This window comes from Macaca nemestrina, chromosome 13, assembly GCF_043159975.1.
Source record: "Macaca nemestrina isolate mMacNem1 chromosome 13, mMacNem.hap1, whole genome shotgun sequence".
NCBI lineage: Eukaryota > Metazoa > Chordata > Mammalia > Primates > Cercopithecidae > Macaca > Macaca nemestrina.
In genome coordinates, this window is record NC_092137.1 from 61,572,048 (window position 1) to 61,598,785 (window position 26,738).

The 26,738-nt window shown below is 37.2% G+C and overlaps 1 protein-coding gene across 5 annotated transcripts in view; it reads right to left on the reverse strand.

The window, feature by feature from the left end:
- The window catches only part of LOC105465104 (ubiquitin specific peptidase 34), a 286,477-nt gene that overhangs the window by 145,181 nt on the left and 114,558 nt on the right, over positions 1 to 26,738 (reverse strand). For all 5 annotated transcript variants that reach the window (XM_024787781.2, XM_071076772.1, XM_071076771.1 and 2 more), the window contains exons 11-20: positions 19,704 to 19,829; positions 19,390 to 19,519; positions 18,358 to 18,393; positions 17,863 to 17,993; positions 16,981 to 17,591; positions 12,986 to 13,200; positions 10,896 to 11,011; positions 10,678 to 10,805; positions 5,014 to 5,103; positions 2,080 to 2,175 (exon numbers count right to left, since the gene is read on the reverse strand). In XM_024787781.2, the coding sequence (XP_024643549.2) occupies positions 2,080 to 2,175; positions 5,014 to 5,103; positions 10,678 to 10,805; positions 10,896 to 11,011; positions 12,986 to 13,200; positions 16,981 to 17,591; positions 17,863 to 17,993; positions 18,358 to 18,393; positions 19,390 to 19,519; positions 19,704 to 19,829 (1,679 nt within the window). The remainder of the gene's footprint in view (positions 1 to 2,079; positions 2,176 to 5,013; positions 5,104 to 10,677; positions 10,806 to 10,895; positions 11,012 to 12,985; positions 13,201 to 16,980; positions 17,592 to 17,862; positions 17,994 to 18,357; positions 18,394 to 19,389; positions 19,520 to 19,703; positions 19,830 to 26,738) is intronic.

A 26,738-nucleotide genomic window follows, 5' to 3' on the forward strand; every position in this document is an offset into this window, starting at 1 on the left:
ATTTTTTTTGTATTTTTAGTAGAGACGAGGTTTTTCCATGTTGGTCAGGCTGGTCCTGAACTCCCAACCTCAGGTGATCCGCCCGCCTCGGCCTCCCAAGGTGTTGGGATTACAGCCATGAGCCACCATGCCTGGCAATCCTATGATTTTTATAGAGCATAAACAGAATGTTCGGATTCAAGAGGCCAACATTATCCTCAAACTCTGCTTCAATAGGAATAAAGAAGGATACTGACTTGGAAGAACAGTTAGAACTTTAATTTTAAAAGAATACATTCTGTTTAAAGCTAACTTTGCAAGCAAAGCTATGGGATACAGTAAATAGAAATACTCCAGAAATAATTTGATAAGCTTGTAGAATAAACTATCATTAAAAAAAAAAAAAAATTCAACAATAAAACTGGAAAGGTTGAGTTTAGATCATAGGCAGCCCAGAATATTAAGCTGAAGAGACTGGTATTTTATTTATGCCATGAAGAATCTCTGGATGGGGTTAAGAGACAGAATTCTTGTATCTTTCTTATGCTACATTCTTTGTTTTAACCAGGTAACTACAATTTGTAGATAATCTATGTGCCAAGTGCAATTCACTATATCATTTCATTAAATTCTTACAAACACTTATAAGTTAAATAATTGGAATTAGAGGGGTAAATAATTGAAATAAGGTTAAAATAATAGATTAATAACCTGGATCTACGTCTGTATGATTCTCAAGCCCATGGGCTTCCCACTAGTACCATACTGCTTTCCTAATTTGACAGAAGGACTGAACCAGCATATGGTAAGACTGAGGCAAGGAGACTACCTAGAGGTAGTTATAAGGACAAAAGTAGTGCTTGGGGAAATGTCAATTTGTGAAAAGACATGCGGTATATTTTAACAAAAAGGTAGAGAATAATGGCAGCATAATGTCACATTTACAAATACAAATTCTATAACAGAAACAGACTGTGGCGGTAAAAAAGCTCGCTCTATTTTTATGTGTGACGTTGGAGAAGTTGTCATATCATAGCTTCAGTATACTCATTTGTAAAGTAAGACTGTCTCAAACGGGTTGTTGCATATCTTAAAGTAGTTGGTATCTGACACATTGGTATATATCAATAAGCACTGGCTTTTTGGTTATCATCATCATCATCATCACTCATGTTTGGAAATAAGCGTACAAAAATGCCTCAAGTCTCAAGTTTTAGGCAAGTGGGAAGATAGCTGCACCCTAAAGGACACAGTAAAAATAACATCCAGAGAACTGATTTGTGCAGGGAAATAAATTTATTTTTAGAAGTATGTATGCCTTAAATATCTATGACTTTTCCCAACACTTCCACAGTCTGCTTAGTTTCCACCTTTGTGGAAGTTTTCTATGTGATTTTTTTCAATCACAGCGTGATTCCTCCTCTTCTCCACTAACACGCCAGTAGTGGCACTGAACTGGTTTCCTCAACATGGACATCAGTCCACAACAATCAGTTCACCCGCAGAAATCTTCTGAATCTCCTATGCCATCTCCCCTCAAATACAGCTATACCACCACCAATCCATTTCTACCAATTCTTGTCCTAAATCACTTGAATATATCCAGAGAATATTTTGATACATAAGAAAACATTAATGATATACCACCAGTTTTAAAACCTTCCACGTCCTAAACTTTCTACTAGTATGCAATTATAATAAAATGTTTTAACTTAACTATATGTTAAATATAGTATTTTTTAAGTAAATATTTACAAATTTTAGAATCAATGCTCTAATATGTTAAGACAAGCATATCTATGGTTTCTGAAAAATATATTTACTTTTGATTCCTAAAAACAGTATGTCTGAACAAATCTCAATAGTGAAGGTTAACCAACCCCCAAAAGTGAGTCAGTTACATTTACCTAAGAATTTAAGAGTAACACCTAAGAATCTTTCAGCTTAAAAAGTTCTAGCAGCCTTTTCATAATTTTATACAAATGAAGTTTTCTGTTACAATTATTTACTAAATGGAAAAAAGTTAAAACACTGGGAAATTATTTTTCAAAGGAAAGACAATCCACACAAACGTCTTTAACTCAGTTGAGAGGTACTTACAGTGCATGTTTTTGTCTTCCTTCTCTCACAGTTTGAATGTAGTATACCAAATTATCAAAGAAAAGCTTCATCATGTTCAGTTCTTTTTCTGCCCACCTGGCCCAAATAAAAGAAAAAATAATTTTAAAGTGGGCAGGGTAAGAGAATAAATCTATGCTATGACAGTAAATATGCAAATCTTAAAAAATCTTCAAATGTAAAATTTTACAGTTACCAAAAATATACATGTTTTATATTTGAATGGTGAAAAGATATAAAGCAATGTTCCTTCATTTTTATGAATTTAAAGTACCTTTATAAGTTTTTAATCTCAAAATAATGCCTGTGAAAGTGCTATTATCAATGACTAATTTGAGTTAATATTAAAAGTAATATGATACCATTTCATATAAGGATATACTATGTGCTTTGGTCATTGCTTAGCAGAATATCTGGCATATGGAAGGCATACAATAAACTTACTGCATATACCTTTTGTCATTAATTTGCTTATTTTTGAACGAATTTAAAAAAAAAAAAAAAATCAAAGAAATACCCAGCACTGAGTTCCAAAATAATGTAGAAATACTACAATGAAAACACAAATAGTGGCATATACATTCAGAGATCCCAGGGTCCATAACTTCCATAACTAACATAATGTATTTCATATAACACCTATTAGCAATTTATCTGTTAAAACGTACAGATGTAGAAGTACTAAAATTCTGTAAGTTCCAATATAATTTACATCATGTTTCTGTTATAGCCATATTTTAAACAGAAGTTACTTTCACCTTGCTAATCACTAAAGGTCAAGTGGTAGAAAGAAGAAAGACTTTGGGTTTGAAACCAGCTCCCATATACTTGCTATAACACAGCTTCAGGCAAGTAAGCTGACCTCTGGAAGTCTGTTTGCTTGAAGGTTTATTAAAAGAGTCAAGGATAAGTTTCCAATTTTAAACTATGGGCCATTAGAGTGAGTTTAAGAGAGAATATGTACTAAATATTGAGTACTGCTACACATACTAGATTCACAATAAATGATAGTTTTTGTTGTTACTGATGTCAAATAACCACAGGAGCTTAGAGTTCTTTTAAGTGATGTACTTTATGAAATTTAGGATACCAATCTCTTGTGGTAATGGAAACCCTGTGAATTTTCCTTAATTAAGTTTATTTACATTTAATTTAAGGAACAAGCTAAAAGGGTTTCAACTCAGTAATACTTAGGTTCAAGTACTTGATTAAGTAACTGAATATTCAGAGACTGCCCCTTCTATACAAGAAAGTTGCTCCTTAATATGAAGCACCTCCACTGATTAAAATGACACCTGCTCACCTGTGTTAGCACCAAATAAATACCTTTACTGCATTAGAATTTTGAAATTCAGCCACTTAAAAACTACAGAAAGAGGCAATGAAAAAGGGCTCACACTATTCTTGTTCTTCAGTGATGTTAAATGCTTTCCCCTACCCTTCCTTTTGGAAACTTAAGGACCGTCCTTGCAAAAATAGAACTTTCACTGGATTCTTACTGTAGTATTAACCAAAGAAAGAGACTAATATACTTCTAAATAATAAAGGTTCAGATTAAACATATTCCCTTTAAAAGAACAATAAGAAGCAAGGTATATGACTCAGAAGAACTAACTTCACCCAATCTGGAATTACACTGCAGACTTCCAAGAACTATAAAAGCGATACACCATTGTGAAAGCAAACAAGTGTTCTTACCACCTAAGCTTAGAATTGAGAATTTGACCTCACAAATGAATCCTTCAACAAGTCGAATATTCCCTAAAATTCAAATGTCTCTGCAATCTCTCCAAAAGCTTATTTAGAATAAAGTACACAACACATCTTTCTAGTGTATTGTTCGTGGTAGACAACTTTCTCCAGACTTATTACCAAAACATGGGGTCAATTTCACATAAAAGTTCTGCCTTTGGAAGAATTATTTTAATATTCATTAATCATAAGTTCTCCATAAATGTAAAGCAGTACAAGTTGAATATCCCTTATCCAAAATGCCAGGGACCAGAAGTGTTTCAGATTTTTTCAGATTCTGGAATATTTGCAGAATGCATAGCAGTTGAACACAGCTAATCCAAAAATCCAAATTCCAAAATGCTCCAATGAACATTTTCTTTGAGCGTCATACTGGTGCTCTAAAAATGTTGGATTATGGAGCATTTCAGATTTTAGATTTTTCAGATTAGGCATACTCAACCTGTAATAGGGTAGTGTCAAGATTGCCCCAAACACGACTGTAGGTCTACAGCCAATTCCTAGAAACGGGAAAAATTAAAGGCACGCTAGAGTTTACTTTAGTGTGGCTCTTCTTCAAAAGTACTCTGCTGTAGCTGCATACACTAAACATCTCTCTAAAATTAGAGTATTAATTGCTAAAGTACTGTTCTCAAACTACAAAGAAAATAAAACAAAGATTTTCCTACTCATCAAGATATAATCTCCACAGGGCTAAGTGGCAGAGAAATCTAAGAAAACAAATCACATGAAACTCAAATTTTCCTGGTACAGAGTAAAAGCTTGTAGGCTGTCCAGGCGTGGTGGCTCACACTTGTAATCCCAGCATTTTGGAGGCCAAGGCGGGTGGATCATGAGGTCAGGAGATCAAGACCATCCTGGCTAACACAGTGAAACCCTGCCTCTACTAAAAATACAAAAAATTAGCTGGGCACGGTGGCAGGCGCCTGTAGTCCCAGCTACTCAGGAGGCTGAGGCAGGAGAATGGCGCGAACCCAAGAGGCAGAGCTTGCAGTGAGCCGAGACAGCGCCATTGCAGTCAGGCCTGAGTGAAATAGTGTGACTTCGTCTCAAAAAAAGAAAAAAAGAAAAAAAAAAAAAAAAAGCTTGTAGGTTAGTCAAAACCTTTAGATATTATAATTTGAAAAACATCTTTAAAATAAATACTTTATTTTATTTACTTACATTGTTATCCAGTGTGTATCGTAACTGCTCCCAAACTGCTGAAAAGTACCAAATAGTTTTGGAAGAAGACGAAGTGAAATTACTACTGATCTGAAACAGAAGAAACATTCACAGAATAAAGTAATTTTAGTAATTATTTTTATAGAAATTTGGCTATTTAAAATTTTAAATGTTAAAAGTTTTAATGAATTTTATATCGAGATATATTATTTACACAAACATTAAATTTTTTTCTCAAAAGTATAAATTCATTTTACACTTTATATATATTAGGGCAAGAAGTCCAAGTTTAAAAATTCCAATCCAAGACCTTTAAGGTAAAACATACTATAAATATCTGGGTATAAAAGCAAGTGAAGAGCATTTAAAGATCTTTCTTAAACTATTTCTTCACAAGTCATCACTACCACTTTCTCCTAAATTCTCAACATGATTTGCATTCAAATTGAGAATCACGGCCTTATGAACCATGTCACTAATGGAAGCATGCCACATACCTCAAAAGTATAAGGAGCAGAAAGGGGAAAGGAATTTAGTTTAAAACTTCAAGTAGGGCCGGGCGCGGTGGCTCAAGCCTGTAATCCCAGCACTTTGGGAGGCCGAGGCGGGTGGATCACGAGGTCAGGAGATCGAAATCATCCTGGCTAACATGGTGAAACCCCGTCTCTACTAAAAATACAAAAAACTAGCCGGGCATGGTGGCGGCGCCTGTAGTCCCAGCTACGCGGGAGGCTGAGGCGGGAGAATGGCGTGAACCCGGGAGGCGGAGCTTGCAGTGAGCTGAGATCCGGCCACTGTACTCCAGCCTGGGCGACACAGCGAGACTCCGTCTCAAAAAAAAAAAAAAAAAAAAACTTCAAGTAGATTTGAGTCTGCCTGTCCTCTGAAAGGAACAGGTATAGGACAGATACTGACACAGAAATTCTGGAAGTAGGAAAGGAGGTTGGCTGCATGAGCCTTAAGAGAGGCAAAACAAATTCTAATGAAGAACTAAACTTATTTTAATCTTAGGAGCCAATATTGCTTCATGAAAAAATTTTTCATGAATTTAGGCAGTAAATAAAATTTCTTCAATAAACATGTTTTCATTTATAAAATGCAATGTGGAAGCAAGTATATGATGTTTGACGTTAGAGAAACAGGATGCCAGGCATTAAGTGGTTATTGAGCTCAGTGAATACTGGTGTGGTTCATGTAAGAGAAAAACCAGAAATAGGAATGTAGAAATAAGACTCATCTTCCTTCTACTCCTACCCTAAAGGAATGCTGTTCTCCAGAATTATTGAGGAATAATTACATTGTACATGACTAAAAAATTTTAAAGAGTTTTTCCTAAGATTATCTAAAAAACTCCAACTTTTCTCCCATTTAAAAGAATTAAATTCCAAAGAACAAAGACACACATTTTAAGTGCTATAATGACCAAGGAAAGATTCAAAGTCATCCTAAAGCACTAAACATTATTAAAACTGAGAAATTTGTTTTTAAATGATAGAAAGTACAGCTTTTAGACTAAAAATTAATGAAACACAGAATGGGAAAGATAATTTATTGGCTTGGTGATAATAATTTATGTTTCAATGAAAAAGGAAACTTTACAAAATCAAATATACAACTCATTCCAATGATGATTAAATTGTAGAATTTCTCGTATAATGACTATGAGATGTTATACTACCAACTTCTTTGCCCAAGTAGTTCTGACTACTGATATGCTTACAAAACTAACAAAAGCATAAAAGGGAAGTGTTATAGTCAAACTTATATTTCACAGATTCTTTCAAGAGTGAAAATTGCAAATACCAAAACACATAATTTTAGGCAACAATGTGGTTAGGATAAAAAGGTTCAAAGGCCAACCACAAAGGCTCAATGGCCAATGCATAATGGTTCATGCCTGTAATCCCAACACTTTGGGAAGTCGAGGTGAACAGATTGAGCCCAGGAGTTTGAGACCAGCCAGGACAACACAGTGAGACCCAGTCTCTGCAAAAAATACAAAAGATTAGCCAGCCATGATGGCACGTGCCTGTAGTCCCACCTCCTCAGGAGGCTGAGGTGGGAGACTTGCCTGAGCCTGGGAGGCGGAGACTGCAGTGAGCTGAGATCACACTACTGCACTTGGGCCTGGGCAACAGAGTGAGGCTGTCTCACAGAGAAGAAAAAGGTTCAATGATCCAGAGTAGTAATACACTAATTTTAGACTCAAGAATAATCCTATCATACTGAATTGCACTAGCTGTTTGGTTTATTTCAAGAGTTTGGTTGTAACCAAAAGCTTATGACTATGCAACAGTGTGGTAGTCCCATAAGAATTCCTAACGCAGTTTTTTGTTATCTTAGAACACAGATATTCACTGTTGGTCTTCACAGCTGAAGTTACATATGGATGATTTTGTCTAATCTAGGATTCCGTATTTTAAAGAAGTATATTCTACAAAATAGTCATTTAAAACTACAGTATATATCAAAAGTTGACATGAAATGCCATATATAATATAGTCTCTAGGGAAGGAAAACAAATTGTGTGTGTCTGCACATTTTTTTTTTTTTTTTTTTGAGACAGGGTCTCACTGTGTTGCCCAAGTTGGAGTGCAGTGGTGCAATCTTGGCTCGCTGCAGCCTTGACTTCCCACCTCAGCCTCCCAAGTAGCTGTAACTACAGGTATGTGCCACCATGCCCAGCTAATTTTAAAGTTTTTCTGTAGAGATGGGGTCTTCCTATGTTGCCAAGGCTCGTCTCAAACTACTGGGCTCAATAGATCCCCCGTCTCAGCCTCTCAAAGTGTTGGAATTACAGTCATGAGACACTGTACCTGGTCCCTTTTGGATCTTTTAAATTTTCCTACCTATAAAAGAAATATGTACTCATTTTAGGAAGACTGAGTAACAAAAAGGCACGAAGAAAAAAAAATTCAAACTGGGTGCGGTGGCTCGCGCCTGTAATCCCAACACTTTGACAGGTCAAGGCGAGCAGATCACTTGAGGTCGGGAGTTCGAGACCAGTCTGGCCAACATGGCAAAACTCCATCTCTACTAAAAATATAAAAGTTAGCTGGGCAAGGTGGTGTACACCTATATTCCCAGTTACTTCAGAGGCTGAGTAAGGAGAATCACTTGAACCTGGGAAGCAGAGGTTGCAGTGAGCCAAGATCATGTCACTGCACTTCAGCCTGAGCAACTGAGCGAGATTCCATCTCCAAAAAACAAAACAAAAAAGCAAACCTCAATCCTCCCAAAAATAACTATTGTAGAGATTACATTCTGACTTATTTCTTACAATCTTTTCTTTTTAACAGTTAGGCCTCTAATTATTTGCCTCAATCATTATATAATCTTTGAAAACAGAACCCTTCATGGCTGCATGATATCTAATCTTTCATACAGCTTTCTCTTCTTGTTGAAGTATAATAAACTTACATACAAAAAGAGGGCACAGTTCAAAATTCTGAGGTAAACACATCTATGCAACCAGCAACCAAATCAAGAAACATATCAATATCAGCATTCCAAGAGCCTCTACTGTGTCCCCTTCCAACCACTAGTCACCCCTCAGGGTAGCTATTATCCAGTCTACTAAATACAAGAACTCACCTGTTTTTACATGATATAAATAAAATAATAGAGATATATATTGCTTTTGTGTCTGGCTTCTTTCTTGCAACACTGTTTGTGATATTCATCCAAGTTGTTCCATGTAGTTGTTTTACTGTTCATTCAATGTTATTGCTATATAGTATTTCTATGAGTAGTCCACAATTATCCTTTCTACTTTTTTTTTTTGCATTTGAATAGCTATGCAAAGAATATGTAGTTATTTGAGACAGGATCTCACTCTGTTGCTCAGGGCTGGAGTGCAGTGACATGATCATGACTCATTGCAGCCTGAACCTCCCCAGGTACAAGCAATCCTCCTACCTCAGCCTCCCAAGTAGCTGGGACTACAGGCACGCACCACCACACCTGGATACTTTTATTTGTATTTTTTGTAGAGGTGAGGTTTTACCACACTGCCCATGCTGGTCTCAGTCCTGGGCTCATGCAATCCACCTATCTTGGCCTCCCAAAGTGCTGAGATTATAGCCATGAGCTACCACACCTGGCCCAGTTATTTTCAATAGGGCTGCTGTTAGCATTCTTGACTCTGCCTTTGGGTGATCACCAGGGTCTATTTTGTGAGGCATATACTTAGAAGAGGAATTACTGGGTCACAGGGTAGGCAGACGCACATATGGGGAGTACAAATTATTGAACCACTTATTAAAATTTGTGTTTTCACAAAGACTTTTAAAAGAAAATTAACATTTTACAATTAACTGTTATAAAGCCTATGTAAATGATGACATATCATCCAGCCATTAAAGGAATTCTTTTCAAAGAATATATACCGGCCAGGCACAGTGTGTAATCCCAGCACTTTGGGAAGCCAAGGCAGGAGGATCACCTGAGGTGAGGAGTTGAAGACCAGCCTGGACAACATGGTGAAACCCCCTCTCTACAAAAATACAAAAATTAGCCAGCCATGATGGCAGGAGCCTGAGGTGGGAGAACTGCTTGAATGCGAGAGGCAGAGGTTTCAGTGAGCCAAGATCACACCATTGCATTCCAGCCTGGACAATGGAGCAAGACTCCATGTCAAAAAAAAACAAAGAATGTATACCAAAGGAGGCAACTGATCCATTTACAGAGTTCTATTAGTGGTTTCTTATATGTGCATGAACAAGGAATTTTTCTACTGTAACTGTTCAATGTATTGCCCTTTAAAGAACCAAAAAAAAAAAAAGAAAAGAAAATATAGCATGTACTTTTAAAATTCAATTGGGGAAAAAATATTTTCAAGCACTCAGATATTCGATAAAATTAAACAATCATAGCAGGCCTACACAGATGTGAGCGGAAAACAATATATTAATAACTGAACTGACAACATACACATCAGAATCATATTTTCACTATATTAGAGAACAGAAAACTATCAGAGCAGTATAGGTCAAGGAAACATGAAACTATATCCATGGAAGAACACTGAAAATCAAGAAATGTGTAAGCAACTGAGTCCCAATGAGAAGTACATAACTATGAGGCAGAATTCAAACGAGAGAAAAAACACTAACCTGTTAAAAAAAAAAAAAACACACTTTGAGGTATGACAAAGAACTGTACATATCTAATATATACAACTTGATGAGTTACTAACCTAGTATTTTATGTACTACAAATGCTGAGACATTAAAAGACACACCTAAATGGAAGAACAATGCTGTTATCAAAGTGTTTATATTGTAGCTTAAGTAAAATTTCACTTAACTTATTTAGCATCCTTTATGAGACAGTTCAAGAACATTTAACTGCAATTTGAAAACACAGTAATCACCAAGGTGTTTCCAGAATCAAAAAGACAGTATCTTTTTTTTTGTTTGTTTCTGTTGGGTGGATCTAACAAAGAATGGTGAAAGGTGCTGAAAAGAGCAACACTGAGTGCTTAAAATATGAACCATGTGAGGAAGAAGCCTCTAAATTTAATATGAGAACTACAATTACTAAGAAACAGATTAATACAGGTATATGAAACAGTATAAAAACATCACACCTAGTCAACAAGAATGTCCCCCCACACCCATATACTTTGACTACTGCATTAAAATTTTTTAAATTCCTCTTTACCTGTTGTTTCCCAAGTTTTCAAGGCAACCTTCAATGAATCTCATTCGAATCTGTCTATCTGTAAACCAACATACTAACGAACAAAGAAGTTTCTCTGCTTCATTTATTAATCCTTCAGAAAGATTAACCTATAAAAAATGTACATAAAATTATTATTTATCCTAATTGCATCTTGCTGAAATTTCTTAGTCGTCTGGCTCTTAATTTAAATAACTTACTGCATCTTCATCCTGGACTATATCCCACAACAAAGTGTTTCCTTTCTTGCAAACATTATCCAAATTAATGTCTGTAACAGCATTACTGTTGAATTGATGTTTATGAACTACAGGTCCTGAAAACGGGGGAAAAAAAAAAACAGCATACTATAGAGAAACGCAGCTGACTGATTATAGCATTCGTGTGGTTAGCAAATCCAAACAAAAGTATAGGATATTTTTCTCAGATCATAAAATAAAAACACATTAGCACAATTTTTTTTTGTTGCTTTGTTTTTGTTTCTTTTTAAAGAGACTGAGTCTCACTTTGTTAGCCAGGCTGGTCTCAAACTTGTGGCCTCTAATAATCTCCTTCCTCAGCCTCCCAAAGTGTTGGGATTACAGGTGTAAGTCACTGCACCCAGCATGGCACAATACTTATGAAAAGAATAGTGCCATTTAGATTTGATAAGGCTAAAGTGAAATCGTTTCCTTGCTATAGTCTCTTTGCTATTTATAATTAATATTTTCACGTCAAGAGAACTGTACATAAATACTTGAAACTAAGTGTGAATAAGACAACGTATTTGAAATAATTATTTTCCCAACAGACATTCCTCTAAATGACCTATATAATCTTTTATAATTCCTATATTAAAAAAAAAAACACTATTTTTATTGAAGATAATTTACCCAAAACATTCAAATTAAAAGACTATTATAGAAATACTACATTTTGTTTAGACATTCACCAGTTACAGTCCTGTAACTATCCAAACTAGAAATATTTGGATAGTTTCTAGTTTTACACTATTATTAAAAAACTACCATAAACATCCATGTAACAAATTTTGTGTAATTTCCTTTCCTTTCTCTTGGGTAAATACCAAGGATTGACATCGCTGAGTCATAAGGTATTATGTATGTTTAACAGAAAACTGCTGAAAAGATTTCCAAAGTGGTTGTGCCATTTTACATTCCCATCAGCAGTGTATGACAGCAATAGTTAGTCCCTTTCTTCCATATCCTCCCTAATACCGTAGCACTGTCACTCTTTAATTTCAGCCATTCTAACAGGTATGTGGTGTAATCTCATTAAGGTTTTTAATTTCCATTTCTCTAATGACTAATGATGTTGTGAATCTTTTTGTGTGCTTAGTAGCTATGTGTATACCTTTTTGGTGAAATAAATAATTTGCCACTCTTTAACTGGGCTGTCTTACTATTGAGTTATGAAATTATTTTATATTCCAAATACAATCAACTTCTTACATATATAATTTTCAAATATTTCTTCTAGTCTGTGGCTTTTTTTTTTTTTTTTGGATGGGTGGGGGGTTTTGGTATTTACCTTTTAAAATTTTATTAAAATACATATATAATCAAGATGGAGAACATTTCTATCTCCTCAGAAAGTTCCCTTGTGATCCTTTACAATCAATCCCCACCGTCAAGCCCTAGGCAATGATTGAGGAGCTTTCTGTCCTTACAAATTACTTTTGACCGTTCTAGAACTGCACATAAGTAATACATAGTATGTACTTTCTTCTATTTCTAGCTTCTTTTGCTCAGAATGATGTTTCTCAATATTCATCCATGATTTTGGACGTGTCTATGTAGTTCTTTCCTTTCTACTGATCAGCAAAATTCCACTATGTGAATACACCAGTTAATTCCAGTTGGAAGGGCTTCTGAATAAAGGCACACACATGAATAAATCTTTTGGCAGACATGTTTTCATTTCTCTTGGGTAAAAACTGAGGGCAGGCCGGGCGCGGTGGCTCAAGCCTGTAATCCCAGCACTTTGGGAGGCCGAGACGGGCGGATCACGAGGTCAGGAGATCGAGACCATCCTGGCTAACACGGTGAAACCCCGTCTCTACTAAAAAATACAAAAAACTAGCCGGGCGAGGTGGCGGGCACCTGTAGTCCCAGCTACTCGGGAGGCTGAGGCAGGAGAATGGCGTAAATCCGGGAGGCGGAGCTTGCAGTGAGCCGAGATCGCGCCACTGCACTCCAGCCTGGGTGACAGAGCCAGACTCCGTCTCAAAAAAAAAAAATTATTCCTGTTGTGAAGAAGGTAATATATTTCACTTACTGTAGAGTCTTACCTTGACTAAGATGTTCATGGTAAATGGAAGCTAAATTGGGAAGATGTTGTTGGAGGTGAGACGTCAGTTCTGCATGTGAATTAATCTGAACTAGCTCCTCTTCACATCCAGATTCTTCACCATCAAAATCAGCCATATTTTTTTCTGATTTTGCACTGACCTGGGAGCTACTACAACTGACATCATCTGCACTTAGCATATCATCAACCATATGCCTACAAAACAGAGAAAAGCACAAAGTTAGTAATTACAAATGTAAATCTAATTTGGGAACCACAAAAAACACCTCTCTTAAACTTACAAATACACTCAGAAACAAAGCTACATCTGCTTATTAACAATATGCAATGTTGAGAGCTTTACGAAACTGAAAACTTCACACCGTCAGTATTATTTAATAATTTTACAATACACACTCGTATTACCAGGCCTACTAACACACCTCATCAGAACAAATTCAAAGAACAATTTTAACAAGATCACTAATACTCACTATTTGCATATTATACAAAGTCTATAAAATGTGAAACCATAAAATATGTGGTTTTATACAACTGAATCAAACCAAAAAAAATTTCAATTTAAGGCTGCAGTCTTGATGGACTTAATATTAAATAGGGAACTTCTAACTCAACAAACCAAAAGTATTCATTTCTAAAACACACTGTTATTGGACATAAAGACAAAATGATTTTAAAAAATCAAAAAATAACATGAAGTTCAGGGTTGATTTAGAGACTCAAAAGTAGTACTATTAATACACAGAATATGAGAAGAGCTAAAATGAAAAATTAAATCATTACGTCTTGTGAGGTATGGAATGGGTACATGTGTCAAAATTAAGATCTGCAGTGTACCAAACTGAATATACTGCACCTCATTTTTGTAACAAACTAATTCTTTGTCTTCATCAAAAGCTGTGCTGGGGACAACTGTGAATGTTTCTATCTATAATGCCAGATAGTGAGCCAGTGGTTCTCAATTAGGGGTGAATTTAGGCCCCTGGGGGAAATCTAGAAATATCTAGAGATATTTTTGGATGTCAAAACTGAGGAGATGCTAGCGGAATCTAGAGATAAGGCTCAGGATACTGGCAAACATTCTGCAATGCACAGGACAACATTAACATTGCTAAATTCAAACCAAAAAAAATGTTCTGGCCCAAGGCTGGGCATGGTGGCTCACACCTGTAATTCCAGCACTTTGGGAGGCCAAGGCAGGCGGATCACTTGAGGTGAGCAGCTCAAGACCAGCCTGGCCAACATGGTGAAACCCTGTCTCTACTAAAAATACAAAAATTAGCTGGGGCATGGTGGCAAATGCCTATAATCCCAGCTACTCGAGAGGCTGAGGCAGGAGAATCACTTGAACCCAGGAGGTGGAGGTTGCAATGAGCCAAGATCGTGCCACTGCACTCCAGCCTCAACAACAGACTGTAACGCTGTTTCAAAAAAAAAAAAAAATTATCTGGCCCAAAATGCCAATCTTTAAAAAACACTTCCTTAAACTCAGATGCATCAGTGGTAAGAATTAAAAAGCAAAGGAAATAAAGAAGTAATACGTATAGATATGTAGTTCACCTTAACAACTTAACTGAATTCTGGAAGATCTGACAAATTGTTGAGTATAGCAAAACTCAATCTGATAAAGGGCATATCCATGATTCACCATAAACTCACATACTATCACTTGTAACGACAATAATAAATATGCAGCTAACACTTAATGAGCACTTACTGTGTACCAATCACATTAGTTAGCCCAGGAAATCCTCACAATAAAACCATGAGATAGATACTACTGTGCCCATTTTATTTTTAGAGACAGAGTCTCATTCTATTGCCCAGGCTGGAGTGTAGTGGTGCAATCATAGCTCACTGCAGTCTTGATCTCTTGGACTCAAGCGATCCTTCCACCTCAGCCTCCCAATCATCTAGAACTACAGGTGTGTGCTACCATGCCTGGCAGGTTTTTAAAAATATTTTTGTAGAGACGGGCCCCCACTACATTGCCCAGGCTGATCTCAAACTCCTGGCCTCAAACAATCCTCCTGCCTTAGCCTCCAAAGCGCTGGGATTATTGTTCTCATTTTATAGAAGAAAAAAATGAAAAATTAATTATTTTGCCCATCATAATACCACCAGTAAGTGACAGAATCACATATTTGGCATATTTCACAGATAACCAAAAAGTTTTATGATAAAGCTTATCCTTTTAAATATCCTAAAATTAGGAGATGTGTAAAATTTCCCTTTCTTCATCACAATTTAGGCATGTTTCCATAAGTACTCATATCTTTTTTAGGCATTTACTACAAGAAGTGCAAAATCTAATCCTGTGCTATCCAATATAATACTGACTAGCCATATGTGACCATTACACACATAAAACATGCCAGGAATAGGCTGGGTATAAGTGGCTCACACCTGTAATCCCAGAGCTTTGGGCTGAGGCGGAAGGACCATCTGAGGTCTTGGGTTCAAGACTAGCCTGGGCAACATAGCAATACCCTGTCTGTATAAAAAAAAAATTAAGAATTAGCTAGGAGTGGCAACGCACACCTTAAGTCTCAAGCACTCAGAAAGCTGAGACAGGAGGATTGCTTGAGCCCAAGAGTTTGAGACTATGGTGAGCTATAATCACATCACTGCACCACAGCCTAGGCGACAAGAGTGAGACCCTGTCTCTTAATTAAAAAAAAAAAAAAAAAAAGCCAGGCGCAGTGGCTCACACCTGTAATCCCAGCACTTTGGTAAGCCAAATCACAAGGTCAGGAGTTCGAGACCAGCTTGGCCAATATGGTGAAACCCCATCTCTACTAAAAATACAAAAATTAGCCAGGCATGGTACGGGGGTACCTGTAGTCCCAGCTACTCGGGAGGCTAAGGCAGAAGAATTGCTTGAACCTGGGAGACGGAGGTTGCAGTGAGCTGAGATCGTGCCACTGCACTCCAGCCTGGACGACAGAGCAAGACTCCATCTCAAAAAAAACAAAAGGCCGGGCGTGGTGTACACCTGTGATCCCAGCACTTTGGAAGGCCAAGGCGGGCGGATCACCTGAGGTCAGGAGTTCAAGATCGGCTTGGTCAACATGGTTAAACCCCATCTCTATTAAAAATACAAAAAAATTAGCCAGGCACGGTGATGGGTGCCTGTAATTCCAGCTACTCAGTAGGCTGAGGCACAAGAATTGCTTGAGCCTGGGAAGTGGAGGTTGCAGTGAGCCTAGATCGTGCCACCGCACTCCAGCCTGGGTATCAGAGCGAGACTCTGTCTCAAAGAAAAGAAGAAGAAACTAAATAAATAAACATTTTAAAGAATTAAAAGGTGGCCAGTCTAAATTGAGAAGTGCTGTAAGTATAAAACACACACTTAATATTGAAGACTTGGTAAGAAAAAAAGGAAGGAAATACGTTACTAATTTTTATACTTATTACACGTGGAAATGGCATTGCGATATTATTGGTTTAACATGATTAAAATTAGCAACCTGGTTTATTGTTGTTGTTGTTTTGTTTTTGAGTCTCACTCTGTTGCCCAGGCTGGAGTGCAGCGGCATGATCTCGGCTCACTGCAACCTCCACCTCCCAGGTTCAAGCAATTCTCCTGCCTCAGCCTCCCAAGTAGCTGGGATTACAGGCGTGCACCACCATGCCTGGCGAATTTGACTATTTTTAGTAGAGATGGGGTTTCGCCATGTTGTTCAGGCTGGTCTCAAACTCCTGATCTCAAGTGATCCACCTGCCTGGCCTCCTAAAGTGCTGGGATTACAGGTGTGAGCCACCGCGCCTGGCCAACAACCTGCTTCATTTTGTGTTTTTAAATGTGCCCAATAGAAAACTTGAAATTATCTATTTGTAGCTTTACATTAATACTTTGCACTATACTACTAATGAATAGCACTAATACAGAATAAATTGCAATTGAATAAACATAGGATATAATACTTCCCTAAAGGAAATACGAACTGAATATTTATTTTGAAGTAGGCTTACCCATCGTGGTGGTGGTGATGGTGGTGGTGGTGGTGGTGATGCTGTGGACCAATAAATTGTCGACAATTAAATAATTCATTCCCAATAGTCTCCCCAAGGAAGTCCCCAGTTCGCGTGATACAAGACTCCTGAGACCCTTGTGCTATATGAGTAGCATTCATTTCCCCTGAAATATCGTGTTCTGGGTCTTCAGAGTGTGAACAAGCATCCAGCATTCGCATTCGATTATCTACTGACGGCAATGATTCGGTGTTAAAAACCAGGTCCTTTCCTGTTCCGCTGCTCGTCCCATTTCTTTCTGACGTGCCTTGGGAGTCCCCCAGGCAAATGCCTGCTTGACTCTCTAACTTTCTATTCCGAAGATCTGCACCACAACTGCTTTTGGGAGGATTATGACCATGATCGTCATCTTCATCTTCTTCTTTGAGGGCTTCAATATCTGCAATGTCTTCTGACTGTACCTCACTGCCAGGGCTCCCAGCTGAATGGCTTGCATGGCTAGAATTGACCTCATTGCTAGATCCATCACTATGCCCACTACTGCTACCAGGACCACTGCTTCCATCTTCACCACTGTTGGCAGTTTCATCGGAACTTCCCTGCATGGATTCCTATATTTTGAAACAGATTTAAATAAATATTTAAACCAATAAGAAAAAAGGTAACCAACATTAATAAACTGTACTTTTTAAAAACGCTGTCAGTCTTGTTATACCCCTTTGAACAATACAAAATGGAATTAAAAACTCAAAGGACATCAAAAATATTATGTAAAGGAGAGGACAAGCCGGAACATGAATTATGTATATATACCCAATTCAAATGATAAACATGCCAGAAAGCCAAAAACGCCTTTAAAAGAAGAAAAACCTATTTTCATACCTCTGTGTCTGAAAGTCGTTGTTGCACATGTTTGGTTCTATTAATAAGCTGCTCATCCATTTCAATGTCACTACCTCCACTTTGATGTGTATCGCTATTATCACTGCTTTGAGGACTAGCTGCAGGTGACCCTATATAAAATACATTTTTTATTTTTACTTCTAATTTATATTAACATGGACTTAACAAAATGACATTATCATCTGACTCCTTGACCTAGTTACCAAAGCTTTACGCTAAGTAGCCAAAAATAAAATCTCTAAATATGTTAACATTTGCTCATGATTTCTAAAAATGTAATAGATTTCAATTAAAAGTCAAGATGTTTATAGTTTTAAGAAAAATGGGTAACACGAATATGTTAAAGGTTTACATCTCCTCAAAATGAACTTTATGACTGATACAAATATATCATTATATAAAATCAATGAACTCTAGAAAATCACTAAAACAAAACTAAGTCATGTTGCCATGAATTTCTAACGCTCAACTTACAAGGTGATGGAGCTGTTCTTCTGAGCTCTTCTTCTTCTGAAGGAAAAGGAAAAAACAAGAGAAAAACATTCTAAGTGACTAAGCTTCTTTGGGACAGTGTATCAGTTGTTTATATTGTACAATCAACAAGATACAGGCAGAGAAACTTGCAATAAGGTCAAGTCTCCGCCACCTGCAGTAGTTGTTGGGGGTGCCTGCACAGAAAAGCCTTAAGAGAAGGGTAGTATACGTTGCCAGGAGACAAAAACTGAGTTCAAGTAACATTTCAGAAAGCCCTTGAAAGCTATATATGTAAAAAAAAAAAAAAAAAAAAAAAAAATACCCACTGGCCGGGCGCAGTGGCTCATGCCTGTAACCCCAGCACTTTGGGAGGCCAAGGCAGGCGAATCACGAGGTCAGGAGATCGAGACCATCCTGGCTAACATGGTGAAACCCCGTCTCTACTAAAAATACAAAAAAATTAGCCAGGCGTGGTGGCAGGCGCCTCTAGTCCCAGCTGCAAGGGAGGCTGAGGCAGGAGAATGACCTGAACCCAGGAGGCAGAGCTTGCACTGAGCCAAGATCACGCCACTGCACTCCAGCCTGGGCAACAGAGCAAGGCTCCATCTCAAAAACAAAACAAAACAAAACAAAACAAAACAAAACAAAAACAAAAAAAACCCACAAAGCACCTGACATGGCAGAAAACTTTGAAGCAGAAAACACAGAAAGATAACTGAATCATTATGTTCTACTCTTAAATTTTTAAAACAAAACTTGTTTACAAAACGAAATCCCCAAAGCTTTTGTTTAAAAAAAAGATAACCAAAGCTGAGAAAATCCAGTAACTACAAAGACTTTATCACTATCCTTCACTTAAAAGGTAAACCAAAACACGAACTAATCACATTATTAATCCTTTTATATGTACTCTTCCACCCATCCCACACTTATTTTAAAATAAAGATTGAACTGAATGTATAAGCAGAAAATACTTCAAATCTGAACGAGAAGCTCTCAACAATTTCCTTCAAAATACATGACACTACTAACCTTTCTTATTTCCAATGGGAATATTAGTATTTAATAAAGATGCAAAAGAACTCTGTTTAGATAACTGAGCCTTAGCTGCTAGTGCATTATTCCACAGTGCTTTAATTAACATGGATGCCAAGTACAATGTCTAAAAAAAAGAGAGGGAGAGATTAAAGTTGGAGAATTCCAGGCAACACTAACAAATTTAATATCCTTTTTGTCACACTGAAATGCCAAGCCAATAAAATGAAAGTTAAATTATCTGAATCACAAAGAAATTTTCACTTTACGAGAAAAAAAAAAAAACTATCATTATGTTTTGAATGTATTACCTGTTCAGTATGAACACTTGGCTCAAGAGCTGAGACCAGATTAAGTAGATGTCTAAGTGGTACCGGATCCAAATTCTTGATGAGTGAAGGAAATAAGTCATGTATATACCGACTACAATGTTTCAACTAGAAAATCAAGTTAGAGAGAATGGTCAAAAATAATTGCCCAACACATGTAGATTACCTGATATAAAAACAGCTTGAAAGTCAAAAATTTGGCCAGTACACTAATATTTTTTAATATAATGGTAAAATGCTAATTATCCAAGATGAGGAACGGCAGTGCATAAAAGAGCAAAAATAAATTCACCTAAACAGAAATTAAACTTAAACAAATGACAAGCTGAATTGCCTAATTACAAGAGGGAAGGCTGGGTGTGGTGGCTGATGTCTGTAATTCCAATACTTTGGGAGGTTGAGCTGGCAGGACAGCTTGAGCCCAGGAGTCTCAGATCAGCCTGGGCAACATAGCGAGACCTCACCTCTATAAAAAATACATTTTAAAATTAGCTGGGTGCTGAGGTGCACACCTGTGGTCCCAGCTACATAGGCGGCTATGGTGGAAGATCTCTTGATACCAAAGGAATTAATTTACATGTCATAATACAAAAATAAGTTAAATAGTAAATTAAAATACAAATAAGACAACAAATTACACTTAGGAGAAAAAAGTAAATTATCACAACTATGCCAGATTTCTCTTATTAAATCTTTATAAAGTATTTATATAATGCTTTTATTTCACTAGAGTACACAACAGAAACCCTGACAAAGATCTATGAAATAATAAACCATGAGATACAAAGACTTCTTTGTTATAATAAATACAAACATGTAAATTCATGGACAATACAATACTTATGAAGATATAAAAACTAAATATTACATCATGTAAAATAAAAGCATTTTACAGCCATCAAGTTGCTAACTACTAAATCAAGATAAGGTAATAAACAGAAGATTAGACAAGTAATTCCCAATTTGAGGGCTGTCAAGTGTAGTTTCCTACTTTTAATACATAAAAAGTCTATTAAAATATAGATTTTATTCAAAACCACTGATTTTTATATTTTGTAGGCATACACATGAATTCTCTTCTGCTGCTTCTCTTTCAGGGTAAATATGCATAACCTAATACTGAAATATAAGGTGAAATACATGTAAGAAAACCTAATACTGGAGGAATTCTATCTTGGTGAGGTTTCTTATAAATTACACTATGTGCTTCTACTACTATTTACTTTAACATCATTAGATATTCATTTAAAAAACAATGGTAGTACTTCAATACTACAAACAGTATTTGATTTTAAGGAGAAGTGAATACCAATAAGTTTAACACTTTTATAGGTCTTGACTAAGAATGTTCATTTAAATATAGTATTAAATAACATTACAGATTAAAATATACAGGTTAAGTATCCCCTATCTGAAATGCTTGGAAGCAGAAGTGTTTCAGATTTTGGATTTTTCCACTTTGGATTATCTGCATTATATACTTACCAGTTGAAGATCTCTAATTCAAAACTCCAAAATCTGAAATGTTCCAATGAGTACTTCCTTTGAGCACCATGTTGGCACTGAGATCTCAAACTTCGTAGCAGTTCAAATTTTAGAGTTTTGGATTAGGAATTCTCGATCTGTACTAACAGTTTTCTCTACTTTTTGCCAACAAGTAACTCATATATAGTTTTTCTACTTAAAACATGATAAACACACATATATACATGTTTTTATATATATATGTATGTATATAAACCATATATACTACACGTAATGTATAATAAACTTCTGATTTTTCTGCCAATTTAACCATTAATATAATGAAATTTCCATAATATACTTAATTTTGATAATCAAATATCTTGTTGGGGTTTTGAGGGATTAATCTGCCACTTGGTTATTTTTGTTTTGTTTTGTTTTATATAGAGAGATGAAGTCTCATGATATTGCCCAGTCTAATTTTAAAACGCCTAAGCTCAAGTGATCCTCTTGCCTCAGCCTCCCCAAGTGTTGAAATTACAGGAATGAGGCACTGAGCTTATTTTTAAGTAACAAGATCCTTGAGAAAAAAAAAAAATCATAAAATCCTGTAACTGAGGTTAAAAAAAAAAAAAAAAAAAAACCCCACTCTTTCAAATGTGTACATTATTTAATTCCAAAATACAGAAAAAGTATTAAGAATGCGTGGTGGTGGCAGCAGCAGAGGAGGAGGAGGAAGAGGACAAAGAGGAGGAGGAGAAGGAAGATGAAGAAACAAAGGATGATGAAGAAGACAAAGAAGAAAGACGAAAACAAAGACGATGAAGATGAAACAGAAAAGGATATCAGGGAAGATGGGAGAATAGAAAACGCCAGGAATCTATTTCTATACCAAGACAAAAACTGTACTAGCCGAATCAGATGTAAGTATCCTGGAACTCCAGAGTCAATCTGAATTTCTATACTTACCAATTTCAGCCTCCAATGCCATAACTGCTACTGCTACCCATTTCTGACACACATACTCCCAAGCCGCCCATGCAGTGACAGGCAGCTATGGAGACGGCAATACAGGTTTCTGGTACAGTTTCTGGACACAGGTGGGCAATAAGAACCACGTCCCCCAACATTAAGATTCTCTGTTCTGACAGCTAGCTGATTGCTAATTCTGACCGATAAGGTGCAGGCACTGAGGCTGGCTGCCATTGTTTCAACACAAATCACCTGAAATGATTACTAGACGTCTTAGAGTTGTACTTGTTTTTTGGGGAACAAAACCAAAAAGGAAACAACAAAAAGTCCACAGAAAATACACCTGAAGTCCACCTGTTGCACTTCCTAGATGAATTTTTTTTTTTGAGACAGTCTTGCTCTGTTACCCAGGCTGGAGTGCGGTGGTGCGATCTCAGCTCACTGCAACCAGCACCTCCCAGGTTCAAGTGATTCTCCTGCCTCAGCCTCCCGAGCAGCTGGACCATAGGCGTGCGCCACCACACCTAGCTAATTCTGTGGGGTTTTTTGTTTTGTTTTTGTATTTTTAGTGAAGACAGGGTTTCGCCATGTTGGCCAGGCTGGTCTTGAACTTCTGACCTCAAGTGATCCACCTGCCTCGGCCTCCCTAAGTTCTACAATTACAGGTGTGAGCCACCATGCCCAGCCACTAGACAAAGATTTTAAATAACTTTATCTCAAAGATAATAAAAGAGTAAAGACAGGAAAACACTGCATGAACAAAATGAGAATATCAGCAAAGGAACAGAAATTATAAAAAGGAACCAAAAAGAAATTATGGAAATGAAAAGCACAAGAACAGAAAGGAACAATGCACTTCACTACACAAGGATTCAAAGGCAGCTCTGAGCAAGCAGGAAAAAGAATCAGCATACCTGAAAGTAGGACAACTGAAATTATCAAGTCTGAGGAAAAGAAGAAAAATGAATAGCCTAAAGGACCTGTGGGATACCATGAAGCAGAGCAACACATTCATTTTGGAAATCCTAGAATGCAAAGAAAAATGGAAAGACAGAATACTTAAATAATAACTAAATACAACCCAATTTGATGAAAGATATGAATCTACAAATCCAAGATGTTCAACAAACTCCAAGAAGGATACACTCAAAAAGACCTCTATCGATACACAATGCAATCAGAATACAGGAAGCCAAAGACAAAAATCTCAAAAAACCACAAGTAACTTGTCACATACAAGAGATCCTCAGTAAGATTATCAGCGAATTACTCTTCCAAAAACTTAGAGGCCAGAAGCAATGAGTTTATATATTCAAAAGGCTAAAATAAAAATCTTGCAATAAGAATTTTAAATTCAGCAAAACTGTCCTTCAAAAATTAGGGTTGAAATTAAGACATTCACAGAAAAAAGCTAAAGGAGTTTGTGACACTTATACCTGCCCCATAAAAATTTGTGACACTTATACCTGCCCCATAAAAATTGCTAAAAGGCAGTTTCCCAGTGTGCTTCCAGCCACTAAATGGGAGAAGAGGACACAAGATGGTAGCAGCCACAAATTCTAGCTCCAGCCTCCCACCGCTGAAATGACTTGGCTGAGCTAGCCTGAGTTGAAAGGGTGGCTCTTTTTTCACAGCCGGCCAAATGACTCAGAAAACCTAGAATGCTTGAGGAAAAAGTGCTCACTATGTTGGGTTGGGCAACATGTGGAGGAACTGAAAGCCTGGAGCCTGGGCCCAGGAATTGAGGAAATGTGAGGCTGGGGCTCAGAGGTGCTCACATTGAGGCAGACCCTTGGGTGATCAGCTAGTTGCCAGAGTGCTTCAAGGACCTTGGCCCCAAGCTCACCTCCAACTCCTGGGTACTTGGTGCTCTCGTGGAGCACTGTACCATGCCCCATACTATGTAAGCTTGCTGGGACCAGCCCAATCTCAAGAGCCCCACATCCCTCTATTGTTGCTGTATCCCCCATGGGGCACCTGTCTGTCTCCTGCAGGACAGGCACTCCCCAAGGAGAGGGACAGCAGCAATGAACTATCTCTGCGTTCTCTGACCAGCATGAAACCAGCACAAACAGGCACTAGTAATTGTTGGAAAGAACCCTTTTCATGTGTTCAAAAGTTCTGGGGAATAACGGAATGATTTAATTTGGTCTTTGAGTAGGGTACAAGATGAATAAATATGAATTGTCTTGCAAAGAGAAAAAAAACGAGACAAATGCTAACAAGAGTCCTTCCAGTTGAAATAAGATATCTGATAAATACATAGGCAATTATTACAGACAGTATTGAAATTTTAGTTTATAACTACTTTTTATTTTTCACATGATTTAAAAAACAAATACAAAGAATTATTATTAACCTGCCTTACTGGGCACACAACATACCAAGTTGCAATTTGTGACAGCAGTAATAAAAATGGAGGGATGGAGTTATTAGGAGCAGAGTTTTTACATGGCATTGAAGTTAAGCTGGTATAAATTGAAATTAGACTGTTATACCTTTAGGATGTTAAATGTAATCTCCATATTAAATACAAAAGAAAATTAAAAGGAAATCAATCTGTTTCACTACAAAAAACAAACAAAAAAAACAACAAAAACACCACCACCAAAACAACTAAACATACAAAAAAGGCAGTAATGGAAGAAAGGAGGGAGAAAACCACGATAAGACAAAGAAAAGAAAAGGCAAAATAACACAAGTTTGTCCCTCTTTATGAGTATTTTAAATGCAAACGGTTTAACTCTCCAATCAAAAGAAAAAGACAGAATTGATATTTTTCAAAAACTTGATCCAATTGTCTTTAAGAGGTTTGCTTTATATCCAAAGACACAAAAAGGTTGAATGTGAAAGGACAGAAAAAGATATTCCATGCAAACAGCAAGCAAAAGCAAGCTGGGCTGGCTATACTAATATCAAATAAGATACAATTTAAATTGTAAAAAGGTTACCAGAAAAAACAAATGGAATTATCATTTAATCCAGTAATCTGATTCCCAGGTATATGTCTAAAAGAATTCAAAGCAAGATCTCAGAGAGGTATCTGTACTCCCATGATCACTACAGCGTTATTCCTAACAGCCAGGATGTAAAAGCAGCCAAATGTCCATCAACAGATGAAAGAACAAAAAAAAAAAAAAAAAAAAAAAGTGCTACAGGCCAGGCATGGTGGCTCATGCCTGTAATCCCAGCATTTTGAGAGGCCAAGGCAGGTGGATCACTTGAGCCCAGGAGCTCAAAACTAGCCGGGTCAACATGGCAAAACCCTGTCTCTACTAAAAAAATACAAAACTTAGACAGGCATGGTGGGCATGTGCCCATAGTCCCATCTACTTCAGAGGCTGAAGTGGGAGGATGGCTTAAGCCTGGAAGGTCAAGGTTGCAGTGAGCCATAATTGTGCCACAGCACTCCAGCCTGGGTGAAAGAACAAGACCGTGTCTCAAAGAAAAGAAAATTGTGTGTGTGTGTGTGTGTGTGTGTGTGTGTGTGTGTGTGTGTGTGTGTGTGCACGCGCACAATCCAGTATTATTCATCCTTAAAAAGAAAATGCTGACACATGCCACAACACAGATGAATGTTGAAGAGATTAGGCTGAGTGAAAAAGTCAGTCACAAAAGGACAAATATTTAATGATTCCACTTATATCAGAAACCTAGAGTACTCAAAATCATGGAAACACAAAGTAGAATAGAGGTTACCCAAGGCCGATGAGAGAGGGAAATGAGGAGTTGTTGTTCAATGGGTATAGAGTTTCAGTTTTGCAATGTAAGTTCTAGAGATCTATTACACAATGTGAATAGACTTAACACTAGTGAACTACACACTTAAAAATGATCAAAGGGGGCCGGGCGCGGTGGCTCAAGCCTGTAATCCCAGCACTTTGGGAGGCCGAGACGGGCGGATCACGAGGCCAGGAGATCGAGAGACAATCCCGGCTAACACGGTGAAACCCCGTCTCTACTAAAAAATACAAAAAAAAAAAACTAGCCGGGCGAGGTGGCGGGCGCCTGTAGTCCCAGCTACTCGGGAGGCTGAGGCAGGAGAACGGCGTAAACCCGGGAGGCGGAGCTTGCAGTGAGCTGAGATCTGGCCACTGCACTCCAGCCTGGGTGACAGAGCAAGACTCCGTCTCAAAAAAAAAAAAAAAAAAAAAAAAAAGATCAAAGGGGAGAAACTATTTTTTTCAAACCACAGTTTATCTTTCATAAGTTTACCAAAGATAAAGAAAAACTTTAGTAAGATTCAAAATACCAAGAAGATATGATCATAAACATTATGAAGACTGGAAGAAATAGAGAAATAAAAAGTTCCACAATAATAGTTGGAGACTTCAATATCCAATTTTCAATAAAGAGAATAACCATAAACAAGGACATAGAGAATCTGAGTAACACAATAAGCCAAATAGACCTAGGAGGCATATACAGAGCACTTCATACAACAGCAGCAGCAAACACATTTTTCTCAAATGTGTGGGACATGTTCCAAGATAGACTGGATGCTAGACCACAAGTCTCAACAGATATTAAAATACAGATAATCATACTAAAATGTTTCTCTACCCATAACAGGAAGAAGCT